The following is a 20,855-nucleotide window of genomic DNA, read 5'->3' as shown; positions in this document are numbered from 1 at the left end:
TTTCAAGTGCAATTTTGTGTTAAAGCGTGCACAAGAGTGTGGTTTCCGAGTAATGTGGAGATTCTACAGAAATTTTTTGGGCACTTCAGATTACCCAAACATATACTGGACTTTAATGTTTATTTAAAAACAAATTGAAGTCTAATATTCCTGCATACTTTACATTAAAAATTATCTAAATTTACCACATTCCAGATATCCTTAGATGTTAACGAGAAAATTAATAAAAAAGAAAATATTCTGATACAGGCTTTGTGTACTAAATGTAATGTTGGGGAGATGAGTTGTTGAATGGCGACATATCCACCTCGGATACTGTAGGGAAATTGATGGCAACTATAGTTGAATAATTTAAGTTAAAAGAATTGAACAGCAGTAGATATGCTTCTTGTAAAAAAACAAATGTATACGGTGAAAAATGCATACTTTTTAAAAATTAATCTTATAGTTAAGGTTGTATGAGAAGAAAATCAAATCAAATAGAAGATTCAAATTAATATTACATATATACATACATATATTTCGATATATAATGGGCACATGTTTAAAATAAAGTTGACTGATTCTTATCCAGTTAAGCTTGGAATTTAATGTTCCCCACCCCCCCACCAGTGTGCGGAATTAAAATCAGACAATGACGTGTATACACGTCGAACGCAGGGCAAAACAACCAAAAGTTTACAACATCGTAATAGTCATTGCAAGCACTTTTTCTGCAATTTCTGGGGCTTGAGATTACCAGAGCATTCTGTACTCATTCAAAAATCTTGCACCGCTTCACGTATGCATTGCTCTAGTTAACTAGGGACGCAAGAGCTTTTATAAGGAAGAAAAGAGCTTTGAAATCATGCTCGCACTAAGGTCTGAACCTCTTTCTAAGGTAAAAACGGCATTACACAAGGGTCAAGAGCTTCTATTTGTGGGCGTAATTCCCAATCTCTAATGCGGAGACCAAACATGTACCAACCACTTATCATTTGGTTAGCTCCCTCCAACTCCCTCCGTATAAAATACTTGGCATTTCTATTGGTAAGATAAAGGAAACATACCACCAAATAATATTCTTATTGTATTTCATTAAAATTTCGAGTTTTTATAGTTAATAGCAATTTTATATTTTTCACAACGAGTATACACGTCGAACGCACCGTAATTGAGATTTGGTTTGACGTGTATACACTTCAAACACACTTAACTCGTTATATATGTGGTTTTTCAAACTTATGAGTTTGTGTCAGAAAAACGGCATAATTATTCTTTGAATATTTACTTTTTACCAAAAACTTGCCTTTCATATTTACCTAAACACTAAATTTATAATAGTGATTTTTAACGGGTAAAGGTGATATGATCACAAAATTGCACTTATTTTCTATTTTATTTATTAGTTTATTAAAGAAATTCGAATGCTTTTATTTGCCCTATAATATTCAATATGTTCCCACTTATCAAGTCAACCATTTCTCTATTGGTGTAGCAGCACATTTCGAAATCCTATCACCGAATCACTCAACTATTTCTTTCCAAAATGCCTGCTAATTTCCTCAAAATGATCTGGAAACTTCAAAACAGAGTTGACGCACCCTGTCATCGGCTCTTTGAGGATACAAAATCGAATTGGGCAAATAAAAGAATTTCCATTTGAAGGGTTTTCTACCTTTTTGATTGACTTTTTATAAAAGTGGTGAACGGTTGCTACATTGAACACATCGCAGAGTGACTTCAATGACCAAATCAACAAGAAATCTTATCTTCTATTAAAGTGTAAAAAACTTTAAAGATAATAATCATAAAAACCTATTCCTGCACAATGAGTAATGGTGGAAGTTAGTTCAGGAGAGGATAACTGCATCGGAATCATACTTTTCTTGGTCAAGGAAATTGTATAATTTTGGTTTTTATTAACAGAATAATGGCTACGTGAAAAATGTAGAATTTAGACGGAGTAATGCAAGTTACCAAGCACTATAATTCAAAAGCAATTTGAATAAAAAAATAAATAAATGTAATTTCATTTACCTCAGAGCTCTGCTAAGTTTATCATAATTCATATTAGGCTTGGACTTCCTTTCGCCCCATCTTCTAGCAACCTCGTCTGGATCAGTTAACTTAAATTCACCATTTTCTCCTTCCCAGGCGATACAAGCTTGATTTGTATCGTTTAATAATTCCAAAAGAAATTGCCATAATTGTATTTGGCCACTTCCGGCAGCAAGGCGACTGCTAGTATAATTCAGTAGCTCGTAAGGATCTGCGAACCGAATACAAAAAAATTTATAAAATAATGAAAATTTGAAAAAACAATAAACAAGGTTTCCGGCCAAAATGTAGTAAGTAATATTTTAAGGGAGTTTTCAATTCTTAGCGTTTACTGTGATAAGTGGATTTGCAAATAGCTGTTTTTATTTCTCTGCTACAACCCTACATTTACAGCATCTGTGTTTGGAATAAATTGACCAAATGGTAATGAAAGGCAGAAATAACATTAGAGAGCGTATGGGTGCGGCTACCATGTTCATGAAGAGTAATATTAAACCCACAGCTTTGAGTACAATGAATTTCATCAGTAGGGTTACAAATTATCGGGTATTTAAATTAAAAAGCTATTATTTACGAAAGTCTTTTACTAATTAAACGTTAGTTTTATATTTATTAAAAAGAGTCACAGATCATGTAAAGTTAGAAAAATAAATTTACATGTTTTAAGTATTTATTTCAATTATACCAAATAGAAGTAGTGCCTACTTCAATTTAAATCTTAAATTAAAATAATAATAATGTAATAACATGCTTTTGCTATTGTAACTGTATAGTATATTATTATTCTGTCTTTTTTCCATTTTTTTCAATGAGAAATGCAATCACTGAAATTTAGACGTGGCATATACGTTAGCGCATATATTTTTTATTTGCCCAGTTTACCATCTGAATAGAATACATTATCAGATTGGTTGTTATAATGATTTAAATTCACTTTTAAATGATTTAAATAAAAAGCAGATATGGAATGTTTACCATTTTATCATTTTTGTGCTTAAATTTAGGGCGCTACTTTCCTAAGTTAGCTGGTCATACGCAGTAATTATAACTTTAAATGACTTTAAATATGTTTTACTTTATTTTAATAGTTTTTTGTTTCTGTTTAGTAATCAGTTTATGCATTTGTCAAAATTAATTTTAAGTTTATTTTTTGTTTGTTTTTTTCATTGATATTATAAAACTATTTACGATATATATACAATATTTTTTTATTTCCATTTAATAGTATATTTTTTAGTTGTGTTTTCTTTTGCATTTGATATAATGTATTTAGTATGTTTATTGCAAGTCTCACTCCCTTGCTCTATGTACATTTATGTATGAAACAGTCAATAAATAAATAAATATTATTCTGTATTTTTTATTACACTTTTCTTTCCAATTTTCACTTCTCAAATATTGTAACGTTCGTCACTGTCAATGCTAGTAATTCTTCTCTTCAATTTAAAATAGTAAGCTTAGAATACACTATTTTTAACTTAATATGTCGGGAACTGCCACAATTCAATCAATGTTAAGTACTTGGTAGTTGGAAATGTCTAGCTTCTACTACGAACAGTCGCGTTAACGCTGGTGCAGTGTGCATTAACATATTATAAAATAAAGAAACAGTCCAGGAAGTGTACTTTTTGAATCCTTAAAAACATAAACAAATAAAAAATTGTGCTGAAACTAAAAACCAAGAATGCTGCTCAAGTTTTCTTCTGCAAGGACAACATTCGATATTTCTTCAATTTCACGGATCTTTGGACTGAAGAACATGGTGAATATTTTTTTTTTTTTTTTTGCTTTGGTTGTCAAATAACGATTGGATTTGAGTTCTCTTTGAGATTAAATCAAATCTTGTTGCAATCACAACCAGAAGGTTTAGAATCTTAGAATCCCTCTTAGACTGTGCAATCTTTTTTTAAGAATCTTTTGGACCATGCAGTTACAGCTTTACTTCAATATTTGACTAATGTCGAGATAAAACCATCAAACTGAGATTAATTTCTCTTTTCGTAATTCTTTATTTCAGACAAATTTCTTCAGAATTGGAATTTTGGCTAAATGATTATTTAATATTATTATTTTTATTAAGAAAAGTAAAGTAATGGCCCATTTTTTCAGGCCAGACTTAACGTCCAACTAACAAATTCTCATATTTTTATTTATATGTAGATTAAATGACTGAATTTAATTCCATATAACTATCAACACACATTTTAAAGGTCTATCCCAGCTAGGTTCCTAAAATCAACTTTTCCGGAACTCTTGTAGGTAAATACCTAAATATTTTAAGTAGGTTAAATATTTAATGTTTATAGTTATTAATAGGGAACGGATTCGTATGTATTTACATATTTTTTTCTAGGCAATTTACAGACGTTTTTCAACTAGAAGTATTCATACTGACACTTTTTAAGCCGTTTGAGTCTACTTTTATTTCACATATTTCCACATATTTGGATGTTATCGCATATTTATACATATTTGATTAAAATAAATAAATATTTCTACATGTTTAATCAAAATATGTACATATTTTTTCATATTTTTCATTTTGGGCTTATTTTCATAATTGGGAGGTGGTTGACAGGAACTGTGAACCACAGACTGTAGGGCTGTGAATCACAGTGGGTACAATGGTTATTGTAATTTACACAGAATACTGCTAAACAGTGACGGGCACTTGTTAGTTCTTTGACGTTGTCTGTTCTTTCAGCTCGTTCGTTGAAGTGTCCAATTCATTTCGTTCGGTCACTTAGTGTATTCTTTTTTGGGTAAAATGCCACGAACATCGGCCTCAAACAAACAACTGGTTGCTAAATATCTTCGCGAGTTTCCAGCAGAACTTTTTCGAAGCGATGGAGACATTTTGTACTGCACAGCTTGTGACAAGCGCGTTTCTTGCTCTCAACGTTCCCAAGTCACCCAACATATTGCCACCGGATCTCACATAGAGAATAAAAACAGAAAGAAAGAGAGAACGTCCTATCAAGCCTTCCTTACATCTCCATCATCAAGTAAGTCTACTCTGAGTACAGATCTGTGTCGGGCTTTGGTTAGAGCAGATATCCCTTTCCACAAACTTAAAAACTGGTAGAAGTACTGAGCAAGAACAAAGGGTGGGAGACCATCTGCCAGATTTCTGATATTATCAGTGGAACAGAAGTCACCTCAGAACATCGTGTACTCTTTACAACCAACGAGATAACTTCTTTCAGCAAGGCACCTATAACATCTGTAGATGTTGAACGATCTTTTAGTCGTTACAAGTCCATCTTACGCCCAGATCGTCGTCACTTTACGTTCCAACATTTGAAATTTCATGTGGTTGCAAACAATTTCGAAGAGTGAAGTTTTCAAAATTGAAAATTTAACACATCTTTTTATAAATAGTAAAAATGTTCTTTGTTGTATAAATCATTATAACTTGTAAAAACAAATTATTTTGTTCCTAATAAATTATTATAAATTGTAAAAATGTTCTTTTCTTGTATAAATAATTATAACTTGCCCCCCCCCCAAAAAATTCCATTTTAATAAAAAAAAATGTTTATTTTACTTAAATATTCCAGAAAATATTTTAAGAAAATCACATATTTTCCACATGATTGACGAAAATAAATGCATATTTTAATTAAATATTTGGCATTTTTAAATACATAAAAATCCGTTCCTTAGTTATTAATATACAAGAGAATATTAGTTAATGAAAAGATCTTTGGAAGTAATTTCAAAAAAAATCTTGAAAATAAAGTTCACTAATTCGAAATCGTATTTCGGATCACATTTTGCAGTTAGGATTTCTGAATCCTAAATTTCGAGAAAATCGTAAATAAATTGATGATTTAGTGATTCTGGCACCAATAAATAAGAGTTAAAGCATTATAACCTGAGAATGCCATTTACTGAATAAAATTTTTGCGCTTGGAAATTAAAAGATGGCTATCAAACATACGAGTTCTTATCACTGAGCTAACAGATATTAAAAAATACTGAACTTTATTGTGTGGAACGAATTTATGATGTTACTCTTCAGATATAGATTTTCTATTGAAATCTATTTCTTATTTCAAAGCTGCAGAACTAAAAAAAAGGTTTTGCTTCATTATGTGTTCGACCGGAGCCTAGCGCCACTAATACATTAAGACAATCTGCATTCTGAAATTATATTACAGCAGCTTAATGAAATATTTCTCTCGAAATTAAGTCAATTTTAAGTTTTTTACCGGCTTTTTACAAAAATTATTTTTAGTACGTTATGGTATAAGTTTTTAAATTATTATATTAAATATTTTATTGCAGTAAAAAATTATTTAGTTTAGGAAGAAAGCGGCCCTTTAATATTTCAAACTGTACAGATTCTGGCACTAAGATTTGAGAAGGTTGTTACATACTTCTTAGTAAAGATTGACTGGAAGATTTCTTAAATTAATTGATTGATGGCAAAGATTGATTTAGTGCCCCCTGTAAACATATTTTAATGGCAAAATGATCTACAAACTATGTTGACTGCAGCGGGTCACATAGTCAGGGTGGTGGCGGAAGAACTATCTTTTTAGTCAACGGCAGCATCCATAAGTCGAGTCAGATGACTTACCGCGAATGGGTAGAAGAGACTCCATTAGCCAAGGTGACGGCAACTCTACTAGGAGTGAGCTCTCTGAAATAATGCTCCTTCCTGGTCCTCCAGGATGTAAGTTGAGCGCAGGGCCAACGACCCTGTCTCGGAAAAAATCATTGTTACGAACCAAGAAAGAGAGAATAGCCGGATGGTCCAAAGGTTACGAACTAGGCGAGGATAGGGAAGAGTGGCACTCTCTCTTAAATGAGGTCCAGGTCCTATTATAAGACTGTAGCACCATGGGAAGAAGAAGAAGAAAGATTGAAAGGGTATTGTCAAGAAACTAGCCACCTCAAACCAAAAAAAGATTTCCGAAAGTCACCATCAGCGGTCACTTTCGCCCGGAACTTTCTCTGGGTAGTGCAGATTCTTGTCAGATACGTCCTTTGACTGTCACTGTAAGAGTTCAACAGAGGCTCCAAGAATGGTAATCTGTAAAGGACAGCAAGGTTCAGCAGCCAGCTAGACTCGGAAACTGTCCTTCAGGATAGAGCCCAGAATGTAGCTACTAAGCTAGTCTTATCTTAAATTCTTGGAGGCGAAATTCTATGGAAATTGTTAATAATAGTTGTATCTAAAAAACTTTGAAATAAAAATACTCCTACATTTAAGTAGTTCCTTAAAAAAAAAAACTAAATGTTTAAGAAACAAAAGCAGAAACGATGGTAAAGGAAATTATTGATTAAAAGGACATAAAAATATAGTAAATATTTTTAAATATTTTAAAAACATTTTATAATATTATAAAAGAGAATTAATAAAACTAAAATAAATACCGTTATAAATGAGATGGCTATGAAATTTGTCCGTATGCGCTAAATGCCTTCTAGCTGATGTGAACAACTCGTGGTGCCTAACTGTCCACATGCTGGACACATGACTGGAGGCGGTGAACCACTACCCTTGTGCAAGGAGGCGGGACTTAGCACAGCGCACGTCCGCTTTCCACCGCCCCCATTCTCTTTATAGCATTCACTTTTTTTTCTCTTAGTTGTGTTTTCTTCATTTGTGAAGATCATAAGAAACAAAGTATCCTTCTTTTTTATATATAATTATTGAATTTATATGCATTTAAAAAATTATAAGTTGTGAATATCCCCACTCAACTTTCATCAAGCAGTTTTTAAAGTTTTCAACTTAAAACTTTTTCTGAAAAACAATGCAACTTTTTCAAAAACTTAGATGAATTAATACTCGTATTTGAATATACTTTTGGTAGAAGCCTGACTTTCTAGCAACTCCAGAACCTCCTCAAAATCAACCATTTTAAATAAGATGAAATCCTATTTAAAACAAAAAAATCGCATCAAATTTCGTGATAAAAACTCGCTAATAAATTAGTTGAATATTTTGAAAATCAATTTCTAAAGTGAAATGATTATTGTAAATCTGATTACTTACTTCTATTCAGCATACCAATTTAGAACTTGCAAAATTTCAATTTAATGCACTTTGAACAGAAAAGTATTAATAAAAGTTCATTTACTACTTCGACCATCTTGTTTTAATCATGTTATTTTTTGTTTCGTCTGTACTTGGTACAGATCAGCTAATAAATGAGAAAAGATTGATTCTAAGAGAATTACACTTATGTCCAATGCTATTAGCACGAAAATGCTTCGAGAATACCGTCTAAATGAACTGGAGAGTAATAATACTGTTAACCTTTCTAGGAAGGATGTTTAGTATATAATTACCCAGACCATGACAAGACAAATCCTTTTTTATGAAGCCTGAACCCCGTTTTGTGTGATACTCAACAGCTCTCTCCGGGAGGAGCTTACGAAAAACCAGAAGGCCTGAGTAATAAATAATAAACGCTTTATTCACATTACACTATTTTGTATACAATATTTAAAGTTTTAACTAAAGTAAAATAAGGCATCGCTATTAGCCGTCTGTCAGGAGTTTGGTATTATTCCAGTTCTATAAATTTAGATAATAAAACGTAAATACTCCGCCAACCGTACAGCCCATTCAGATGGTTAATAACCTCCCTCCGACTGATGGAGACCTTTTCCTAGCCACCTGACACGGAACTCTCTCAGAACAGGACAAGTTCCCACAAAATGGACCGTATCTTCGATATCTTATGCAGAGCGCACAAATACACCCTCTCTCAGATCTACTGACACTATAGTTCAACGATAGCAACTTCCCTCTCAGTTTCATTACAGTACTTATTAAATTTAGGGAGTTACTATCGCTGACATAATGACTTGCACCAAGATCTACTTTTAGATCTTTATACAATGTGTGAAATCTGGCGTTCAAAATTCTGGTGTCCAGCATTCTTTTAAAATCTAAATAAGTTGATTCAATTAAATTTTCCAAAATACTATCCTCTAATGCAGTACTATCAAACAATTGTAAATTATATTTATTACACAACTGAATATTATATTCTTTACACCAGAACAATTTTCTTTGAATAATAATGGAAGCTAACATATTTGGAAGGCGAGATTGTGGCATAGATAACACTTTAGTGATATAATTATAGTGCAATCTAAATGTATATAAATATAGTACATTAGTTTCAGTATATAAAACAGTGCGGCGTACATTGTGGAAGTCTAAACAACTTTAACAGGAAAAACTGGTTGAGTTTCTCTACACTAGAAGGCCTGAGTATAAATAAGTTAGTGAGGTGTTGGTATCTTAGAATAGTCTACTTTGATGGCACACAAAAAAAAAATTGTCCTGAAAAGTAAAGGAACCTGCAAATTCTGTTAGAAGATGGAGGAAACTCTCCTAGATGACAGCGATGCCACTATCCAAGGAAGATTTAGGAACTTGGGAAGTGACCAGATGTTAGATACTCTGCCTACAATTCTCTGCAGCTAGAATTAGAATTGAAGGGGTTGCGGTAAAAGGATTCCATCTAGGAGGGCCAAATAGATTTTGAAAGTCGCTGTACTTTATTCACTTCTTTATAAAAACTTCGACTACAGGGTCGCCTTCGGAGAAGATTATTTTTATAACTGATTTGATATATATTATTAATTGAACAAGAATATTTTTGTGGATCTTAAATACAATTGGAAACTTAAGAAATACGAACGAACAGAAATTATATTCTATTAAATATGGGCCTGTTTATCTAGTTAAGCAAACTAGTTTTTTCAAGAGAAGAAAAGCCAGTGTATTACTTACTGAATGACAAAGAGAGTAAAAACAGAACTAAATATCTTTGCTACTATAAATGTCAGTAACTTCAAGCTCACCCTGATTTCATCGGCAACTTTCTACTTTGCTGCGGCAATATGGAAGAAAAAAAAAAGCAATAAAGAGCGTGTGAACCAGGTGACAGCGTTGTGCAAGTTGTAAGTTATGCCCGGTGAAAGCTTATAAAGGCCTAATGTTTATTTAACACGAGATAGAACAAAATTTATGAAAAACAAAAAACAAGTAAATTTCAAGTAAGTTGATTTTATAGCCAATAACTGAAGTTTCATCAGCTTAAACTTTTCAAAATTGTACGCAAAACTAGGGATAAAACTGAATAGGTTGCTCTGAAATTGGAAAAATCTTGGTAAAAGTAAACTACGTGTACAACGATGGAAAATGATAGAGATCTATCTTTATAAATACTGGACGTTAAACTTGTACTGTTTCTTCTTAAGGATTAATTTAAATTTTAAATTGGGGAGGAAAGATTAACTCAGTGATTAATACACTGGATTTCCTCAAGGAAATATCGGGTTCACCTAATCCAGCTACCAGCCCATACATTACCTTTTGCAAAGTGGGTGTTACAGCTCAGGGTTGTCAGTAACGATAAAAATCTGTCCAGGGACAGCCAAATTAAACGAATTTATTGCTGTAAAAAACTATTATTTTTACAGGTTATAAAATAATAAGACACGCTGCAAATTCTAACTAAAAACAAAGCAATTCAGAAGTGATGAAGGTCTTTGAAAAATGTCAAGGAATACCTCCTAGATAATTAATTTCCTTATATTCTCTTCAAACCAATTATGGTGGAATTATATTCAAAATATCATTTTGAAGAATTTTTAGTTGGATTTTCCGTTGTAGATTTGTAACAAGACTATTGGGTTCTTTTTCAGGCAAAAATAAGACAACTGAGTAGCTGTTAATGCACGTAGTGCAGATACTTTGGATTTTACTAATTTAAGGGAACATACGAGGTGTGTTCAAAAAGTAACGGGAATTTTTAAATTTCGCGGGTTTGGAGAGTCTGATTGTAAATTTTTTTTTTTTATTATGTTGGTACACATGCCCCTGAAGTACGATAAAATTTTCAGTAATATTCATTGTTTACTTCTTAAGTGGCAGCCGTTAAGGTTAGACGTGTTTTTCGAGCTTGGCGATTTTTGTTTGTTAAAAAAAATGGATCAAAGAATTTGTATTAAATTTTGCGTAAAAAATGAAATAAAGTGTAATAAAGTGTGTGAAATGTTAATAAAGGCAAATGGTGAGTCTGCTATGAGTAAAACAAGGATTTACGAGTGGTATAAGCGTTTCCAAGATGGCCGCGAAAACGTTGAAGATGACGAACGACCTGGACGTCCAAGCACATCAACAACCGATGAAAACGTGAAAAAAGTGAAAGGAATGGTTATGAACGATCGCCGAATCACAATCAGAGAAGTCGCTGATGATGTTGCCATATCAATTGGCTCATGCCATGAAATTTTTTCGGATGTTTTGGGTATGAAACGTGTGGCAGCAAAATTTGTTCCAAAATTGTTGAATTTCGAACAAAAACAGCGGAGAATGGAAGTTGCTCAAGAGTCACTCAATGAAGTCGACAACGATGCGGATCTACTGAAACGTGTTATAACAGGTGACGAAACATGGGTTTACGGATATGATGTCGAAACTAAGGCTCAATCGTCCCAGTGGAGGCATTCTGGATCGCCAAGACCGAAAAAGGCTCGACAAGTGCGGTCGAATGTGAAGGTTATGCTCACTGTGTTCTTCGATTTTAATGGCATAGTGCATCATGAATTCTTGCCACAAGGTCAAACAATCAATAAGGAGTACTACCTACAAGTTCAACGCCGTTTGCGTGAAGCAATCCGAAAAAAATGCCCGGATTTGTGGCAAAACAATTCATGGATTTTGCACCACGATAATGCACCTGCTCACACTTCATTGCTTGTTCGTGAATTTTTGGCCAAAAACAAAACTTTAACGATGCCCCAGCCTCCATATTCGCCAGACATGGCTCCATGTGACTTTTTTCTATTTCCAAACATAAAGAGAACATTAAAAGGCCGTCGTTTTACAAGCATAGATGACATTAAAAGCGAATCGCTGAAAGCTATCACAAAGATCGAGTTTCAGAAGTGTTTCGAGGATTGGAAAAAGCGCTGGCACAAGTGTATTGTATGCGAAGGGGACTACTTTGAAGGCGACAATATTAATGTAGATGAATAAATAAATATTTTTTTCAAAAAACGAAAATTCCCGTTACTTTTTGAACACACCTCGTATATGAGATTACTAACTATTAAACTAACGTTTTTAATTCTTATCATCTTTTCTTAAACGTTATTCAAAATAATAAACTTCTTACTTAAAGTATTTTTGTTTTTATTGTAATTTGACAAGACAATGATCAAATATAAACTTATTTCTTAAAACATTCCGTTTAACGGAGGCTCAATTATATTAATTTTTTTTTTTTTTTTTTTTAAATTTACTTGTTAAGTTACACCAGCGCTAGATGCACTATAAGTAACAATGACAATAACTGACACCACAACAAACTCTCTAATTGAGGGGAGAAGTTACCCAGTGATAACACTCCCTAAGTCGTCTCCCAGGATTAGCTACTCTCTTCAGAAGAGAGAAAATCGCGAGGCCACTGGCATTTTAATCGCCTAGGAGGATGATCTGGAAGGTGATGAGATGATAAATGGCGGACAAGAGGATTGGAATGAGAGTGCAAGTTCTGATGAAAACTTTTATAGCGAGTTCGTGCAAACCTGGACCTACAAACGGAATTTCCAGGTCTGTGTGGATAGTTTGATATGAAACGTAAAATGGAGCCGTTAACGATAGTGCGGAGAATTTTAGACTGAAGCGATTGAATTCGTTGAAGATTGGAGCGTTTCGTTGAAACCCACAGTTCAATACCGTACGTCTATTAATTTAAAAGTGCTTCTTTGTCAGTTCAAATCGTCTTAACTGAACATCGTAACTGATGGTTAGGGACCGAAGACAGAAATTGTGATAAATTAACAGCAGCCTGGAATGAAAGATAATCCTCTTCCAAATAGAACAGTCCAATGGGTGCTAGGAGATACAGGATTGGAATTGAATTATCTGCTTTACCAAATCAAATATGCAATGGTAATTTATCAGTCAAGTTAAAAAATAATTTATGGACTATATTATATTATCTCATCTTAAATTACATGCGAACGCAATCTTTTCTGAAAAATACTGTAGATGACGTAGTCACTAGAAACGAAACGATGGCCAAATAAATTAATAATGATTAAAAATAAAATAAAACTGAGATTGGCAATATCTCTTCATTCTTGGACGAAACAAGTCACCAAACAAGATGAAATAATTTACATATTTAATTCAGAACTTTTTGTTTCAGGTTTCGTCTTAAAATAAGAAAGACAAAAGACTTACAGATTTATAGATGATTCAGATGTCTCTTAATGGTTAAAATGAGAGTTCTTGAGCTGTAGTTTAATGCGCCATCAAAGAGATTTGTATTTAAATCTAAAGTTCAGAATTTCACGCTTTCACTATTCAGAATACCGGCAAAACTTCAAGAAACGCCATCAAATTTCCCAACTCAAGCGTCTCTCTACTATTGACTAGCCAAAAAGTAGTTTAAAGAAAGGAAAAAACGCAACTTCTTCCGGTGAAGATTAATCCAATCTTCTAATTGAGGAGGCTCACAAGCCGAGCATCCCCGTTCAATTAAAAGGCGTAAACATAAAATAGATAAATAGAAACGGAAATAATACAAGGTGTATACGGAGGAGTGGTCGAAACTTGGGGAGGTGATTCAGCAGCTCAAATGCAACAAAAAATATTCTATTCACTTTGGCCCGATTCTCAATAGTGTCCAAGATATTTGCATTTTTATCTTTTCCGTCGATATTCGCGTTTTTCGCCATAAAAACGGCCGTAACTTTTCTATCCTTTATTCTACAACAAATCTGCTTATTCCAAACGAAAGAGCATTAAATTTTCTATAATTTTGCTTGGTACAGAGCCTCAAAACGATTTTTATAACAATGAAATTTTTACTTGAATGTCTAAAAATTTCGTTCTCGAAGATTTTTGTTAAAATTTTCAACTGCATTTTTTCAATGATTAATGAATCAAGGAGTCACATAATTTCAGGAAAAGTTGCGCATTTATTGAGCTTCAAGATCATATGAATTTTTTTGGTTTTTAACAAAACCCTACCCCGAACAGAGGGGTGTAAATGCAGAAAAGTGGGATTTTGCGTAACCGACTTTTCACTACTAATTTACTCAAATGTCAATTTTTGGAGAAGGAACAAAAAGAAAAGTAACCATTTTAGTTTTTCACAATTATTATTTAATAAAACGGAAGTAAAAAATAAAGTAGCAATAAAACGCAGAAGTTGACTACAATTGTTCGTGCAACTTATTTTAATGACATAATGGAGGTTTTTTTTATCAAAGTTAATTAATTAATGATAATTCAAAAATAAAATGGTGATATTCTTTTTGTTCCTTATCCAAAAATTGATTAGTTTTAAATTATTATTAATTAACTTTGATGAAAAAAAAACTCCACTATATCGTTAAAATTTGTTGCACAAACAATTGTAGTCAAGAAACTAAAAATTTGCCACAATTCTTTCCCACGTCGTCAAGTTTGAATAGTTCGAACGATTTTTGTAGCAATTTTAACTAGGCACCTGCCTATTGTACTTTTTCACTTCTGTGTTTTATTGCTACTTTATTTTTTACTTCCGTTTTATAAAATAATAATTGTTCTAAACTAAAATGGTAAAAATTGATAATTGAGTAAATTAGTAATGAAAAGTCGGTTACGCAAAATCCCAGTTTTCTGCATTTACACCCCTCTGTTCGGGGTAGGGTTTTATTAAAAACCAAAAAAATCCATATGATCTTGAAGCTCAATAAATGCGCAACTTTTTCTGAAATTATGTGACTCCTTGATTCCATTAACCATTGAAAAAATGCAGTTGAAAATTTTAACAAAAATCATCGAGAACGAAGTTTTTAGACATTCAAGTAAAAATTTCATTGTTATAAGAATCGTTTTGAGGCTCTGTACCAAGCAAAATTATAGAAAATTTAATGCTCTTTCGTTTGGAATAAGCAGATTTGTTGTAGGATAAAGGATAGAAAAGTTACGGCCGTTTTTATGGCGAAAAACGCGAATATCGTCGGAAAAGTTAAAAATGCAAATATCTTGGACACTGTTGAGAATCGGGCAAAATGGAAGAGAATATTTTTTGTTGCATTTGAGCTGCTGAATCACCTCCCGAAGTTTCGACCACTCCTCCGTATACACCCTGTATATCATTGTAAAGAATTAGGGAGTTGCATTTTTCCAATTTCTAAGAAAACCAGCCTCATTTGGGTTTTAATTTAGAGAGGACGGAATACATACAGCTGTACAATGTTTTGTATTAGTAATGAATTTGAATTTTTAATTGGACTTTAAGCACCGCTCGGAAAAATAGGCGATTACATTAGTTTTACTTTACCGTGTATTTGTAGCTTTTCAATATTTTTGAATATAATACCTTAATTACCCATGGTTTTAACTAGCCTTCCTAGATAAAATTTCAACTTTGCCATTGAAATTGATGCATAAATAAAATTAATACGCCAATCTCACATCATTAAATTTATTCACGAAACTCAATTTACTACACATTCAGTTTAAAGAAAGGAATTAGAGAATCGATAGTAAATTATTTTTCTGTAATCAAGGATAAATATTTTCTAAAGCGAACTTAACTATATGTTAATAAAATAATGAATTTCTTTTGTGCGTCTGTTTAAAAATAAACAAAAACAGTTGTAAAATCAATAAAAAAAATAATAAGCAAGAAAAAGTGGATGTTAAATTAGGGGTTGTTAATTTTTTGATGGTGAATAAATGACAGGTGAATTCATCATTGAAGTGAGGGTATGGATTTTTAAAAAGTTTATTGTATTAAAAAGACATTTTTTTTTTGTTTTAGTGAAGGCATTTTTTAGGAAGGTAAGAAATGGTGTTTTTATTTATTTTGTTCCTTAAAAAAAGGTTTAGTGTTGGCACAGGGAGGCACTGGTATTGAGTGGGACAGACGGAAACCGGGCGTATGTAGTCTTCCTTCCTGGCCACGGATTGGCCCGGACGTCTTTCAAGATGGCCGCCTCTAGTCCCCTCTTACTCTTACTACTTGATCAACTCTCTGGCTCTTTCTCTCAAGGCAAGCCTAAGGAGTACACTCTGAAGATACTAGGAGAAGAGTATTTTACCTTTCCTCCACCCACAGTAGTGTTCTCGCACTTTCTCAAATACTCATTGTGTCTCCAGCTCTGGTTTCTCTTTCAGGAGTTGTACAAGGAAGGGACAGGCTTTGTGTATAAAGCCCTCTTACTTCCCTTACTAGTGGAATAATCAAGGAGACAATATCAAGGAAGCTGGAGTAAGAGAAATCTTCTCTTCACACCTCATACCACTTTCTCACTTTAGTTTCCAGTTCCCCTCTGCCCCGGTCAGACCACCCCACACACCCCACCTCCTTGCAGCAACCCTCGTTCTGCTTTTAATGTGGTTTAAAGACCAGTATATCACCAAAAAGGAAGGGATGAGTGCCACATCAGTGTCAAGTGGGATTTCGCAGGCCTTTTGTTGCCACAAACGCTTGCTTATGTTCGAACAGTTAGCGGATCTGTGAGGCAGCTTGTGCCCCAAACTAAACACACTGACACTAGCCCAGTGTATTCATTACTCCACCGACCTCACTACCACTTAAGTTCCACTTCTCTTCTAGCCGGAATTCATATTAATAATATTATATTCAGGAGGGAACAATAATCATCACTTCTTGTATACTTATCCTCCACTGCTGCCATAATCAAGATTTAATTAACTTGATATCGCCAATAAATAAAGCTTTTAAACTAAAATGTAAAGAAAAGCGATGAAACTAGAACTCAAATCATTATTTGATCTATTTCTGAACATAAATTACTCAAAATTAACTTAATTATAAATTACTGTTCATTATTTTTGGTGACTGAATCATAGTTTCAATAGGATGAAAAATTATTGCCAGTTTCAGTCTTGATAAACCTTATTCTGCTGAGCTTTCTATCCATCGTATCATGCATAAATTCTCCCACCATCAATCTATCCAAATTCCTTATAGAGCACCTAACACCAATACGTAACCATCAATACAACATTAGGAACTCTTTTGACTTGAAAGAGTTCATAGACCATACCATCGTACCTTCAGACTACCACCTGATATCATTAGACGTTATCTTTCTTTTTACGAACATACCAACTTCCAAAGCACTAGGAATTATCCTTAACAAATGGGACTCCCACATCAAACAAACCACAAAAATGGACAAACAAACTTTTACAGACGTCCTTCAATTTTGCATTAACACATCCTATGTTTCTTTCTATCAACAGATAAAAGGACTAGCGATGGGCCACCCCTTATCGCCGGTCATTGCAGAGATAGTATTAGACGATCTTTTCGACCAAAAAAATAAGTAGATGATACAATTTTATGCATTAATATCACAAAAACACAAGAAATACTTGCACTTTTCAACAACTATCACCCCTCCATACAATTCAAAATAGAACAAGAAACCAACAACCAAATTCCTTTTCTTGACCTTTTGCTCATAAGAACAGATACAGGACAAATTAATACAAAACACTACACAAACCCTACATACTCAGGACGTCTGCTTAATTTTTTCTCCAACCAATCTCTATTTCAAAAAACCAACTGTGCAAACAATTTCATCTCACGTAACCTAAAACTTACATCAACCCAATATCATCAGGACGTATTAGAAAGTTCTAAAACAATTCTTCAACTCAACAACTACCCTCACAAACACATCAACCATGCCATCACAAATCATACTAAGAAAAAACCAATCCAATCAACTCATCAAGAACTATAAACCTACAAACACAAAACGACACCAAACCTATCCATAGAACCTAAAAAATATGCCTTACTACCATATACGAGGGTCGTTTGAAAAGTCCGTGCAAAAATAAAAACTACTTAATTTTTGGGGGTAAACCTTTTTTATTTTTCAACTTAGTCTCCTTTTAGGCTTATACAATTCGTCCAACGCTGCTCTAGTTTGTTGATCCCTTCCGAATAATAGGATTTGTCCAAGTCTGAAAAATAGCCATTCGTTTCTGCAATCACCTTCTCGTTTGAATAAAATCTTTTTCCCGCCAGCCATTTCTTCATATTGGGGAACAAATAGTAGTCCGAGGGAGCCAAGTCTGGAGAATAGGGGGGATGTGAAACGAGTTGGAACCCTATTTCCATTAATTTTGCGACCACAACTGCTGAGGTGTGAGCTGGTGCGTTGTCGTGATGGAAAAGGACTTTTTTGTGGGCCAATCGTGGGCGTTTTTCTTGCAGCTCTGTTTTCAAACGGTCCAACTACGATGAATAATATGCACCTGTAATAGTTTTACTCTTTTCCAGATAGTCGATGAGGATTATTCCTTGCGAATCCCAAAAGACAGTCGCCATAATCTTTCCGGCCGAAGGAACGGTCTTCGCCTTTTTTGGCGCAGATTCCCCCTTGGTAACCCATTGTTTAGATTGTTCTTTGGTCTCAGGAGTGTAGTGATGTATCCATGTTTCATCCACAGTGGTCAAGCGTGAGCAATCGCGGCACCCATCTTGCGGATAGCTTTGTCATGTCCAAATGTTGATGCAAAATATTATGTACCCGTTCATTCGAGATGCCCACAGCACTAGCAATCTCACGCACCTTCACTCTTCTGTCATCCATCACCATATCATAGATTTTATCAATGATTTCTGGAGTAGTAACCTTAACAGGGCGTCCAGAACGTTCAGCGTCACTTGTGCCCATATGGCCACTCCGAAAATTTTGAAACCACTTATAAACTGTTCTAATCGAAGGTGCAGAGTCACCATAATGTTTATCAAGCTTCTCTTTAACACACGAAATTCTTTTTCGTCCATTTTTTGAAAATCACTCGACTTCCTCGATTCAAACGAATGCCAAACACAAAGAAATAGACCGATCTGGCTGAAACTTGGTGTGTGTTCTTCCAAGAGATGCTACTAACTAAACATAACCTCGATACGCGCCAGTGGTGCTATCTCTCTGACTTTGCACGGACTTTTCAAACGACCCTCGTACGTACAATCACTTACAAACAAATTAAAAACATTACTACAGAACTCGACTCTAAATCGAATGCTCGGCATAATAAAGTTTATAATGACTGAAACTGGCATTAATTTTTCATCCTATTAATTATAACTGTAATATTAAACTAAAAATGCAACTGCAAAAACCAACTTTATATCAATTCAAATTCAATGGAAAACTGAAGTTAATTTAATTGGGTAAAATTTGCATTAAATTATTATTTTCAAAAACTGGTCAAGAGCTGGTAATATTGATGAATTTCTGTTTCTATTGCTAATGCGTAAAGTTCTGGGATATTGACAATAGCAGACAAAAAACAAAACAATGTTGGGAATGAGCTTCAAGGAAAATAAATGAAAGAATTCCATTCTCCCTTGGGTCACACTTAGATAAATAGTGTTCACTTAGATAAAAGAATCTAAGCGAAAAACGGAATTGATTATTGAAACAGGAAGGAAGGAAATAAATTGGTGCTATTTGTGTGAGTGAGACGTAGTGTTTTGTACTAGAAAAAGATGGAGATAATGTGTGAGAAAAGAGTAGAAAATAGAGTTGCGATAAGAGGCTACTGGGCAGTCTGCACACGGACTCTGGTTAGCTTCAACCCCCCATTTCTCTCCGAATTCCCTTGCTATTTACTCTTTCTGCTCACAGTTCAGAAATCTTTATCTCATCTCACCTCTTGCTCTGTCCACTTATCTTCAACTCCCACACAAATACTCTTTCCAATTCTTTCTTTCGGCGCTACTCTCCCCCAAATTTATTGCAGTCCTAGTTTCTTTACAATATTATCTACTTTTGTCTGGTAACACTTCTTTCTTCTAGTTTTCTATAAAACGAAATAAACGTACAGCGCAGGTGGAATTCTGATTACTAGGAAGTTACATTCTAAAATTGAAATTGAAATTGCTAGAGATTGTTAACGATTTTAAGAAACTTTCAAGTTTTTCCTCAGTGAATTAAAATTATCAAAAATTTAACCAACGTTAAAAAACATTCATTATGACTGAACTTACAAGTTGTAAGTTTCTTCAAAAAAAACAAATACGCTTTAAACGTAGACGTAATTAGAGTTACTTGTTTTCTAAAACGTGAACGTAAAAAGAGGCTAAAGTCTTTTGAATTTTTTATTTTTCTTAGAGTAGACCAATTTTAAACTATTGTAAAGTTTTTCCCAAAAAAACTTTACTTACACAACTAATGCCTGCCACTAGTTATTAAATATGTGGGTTTGATTAAATAATAAAACTCGCTAAAGTTGTAAGTAATAACCTGATTTATTCACACATTAACATTAACTAACATGAACATTTACTAGCAACTAACGCTATTCATTACAGTCACCATTTACAACAGTCACAACAGTTTACTGTTACTTACTCACTACGTAACGCCACAAAACTGTTCCACGACTGACCCCTGGTCCGCACTGCACCGAATTGCACTAGTCTCAGCTACACTAACACCGCTCTACTCATCAACTGACTAATTGCCCAACTAGCTACCACTGAAGCACTCCGCAACACTGACTCTCCAAGACTTACTCATAAACTTGACTAATAACTATAAACTCTAATAACTCCTTAAAACTTGCTTAAAAACTCGATTGATACTCACTTCTCCAGCGGTGTCTGCCTCCTTTTAACTGCGTGCCTCCCTCCAACTGGGACTGCCCTCCTCCAACTCTCTGAGCCTAAGTTTCCACGCCCTCTTGACGTTCATTGGCTGGAGAAAACATACTGCCACCACCTCAGCTGTGAGCCGCCTCCTCCCATTCTCTGTCTCTCTCCAACTCCGTCTGT

The 20,855-nt window shown here is 34.0% G+C and overlaps 1 protein-coding gene across 1 annotated transcript in view; it reads right to left on the bottom strand.

Annotated features, from left to right (window-relative positions):
• The window catches only part of LOC141456896 (DNA-binding protein D-ETS-6-like), a 97,246-nt gene that overhangs the window by 2,732 nt on the left and 73,659 nt on the right, over positions 1 to 20,855 (bottom strand). The window contains exon 3 of the mRNA XM_074133271.1: positions 2,020 to 2,251. Coding sequence (XP_073989372.1) covers positions 2,020 to 2,251 — 232 coding nt within the window. The remainder of the gene's footprint in view (positions 1 to 2,019; positions 2,252 to 20,855) is intronic.

The sequence above is a fragment of the Rhodnius prolixus genome, unplaced genomic scaffold, assembly GCF_049639745.1.
Source record: "Rhodnius prolixus isolate KJV_2025 unplaced genomic scaffold, Rpr scaffold_10, whole genome shotgun sequence".
Lineage (NCBI taxonomy): Eukaryota > Metazoa > Arthropoda > Insecta > Hemiptera > Reduviidae > Rhodnius > Rhodnius prolixus.
The sequence above is the reverse complement of the archived record's forward strand: the minus strand, read 5'-3'. Positions and strand labels throughout refer to the sequence as shown.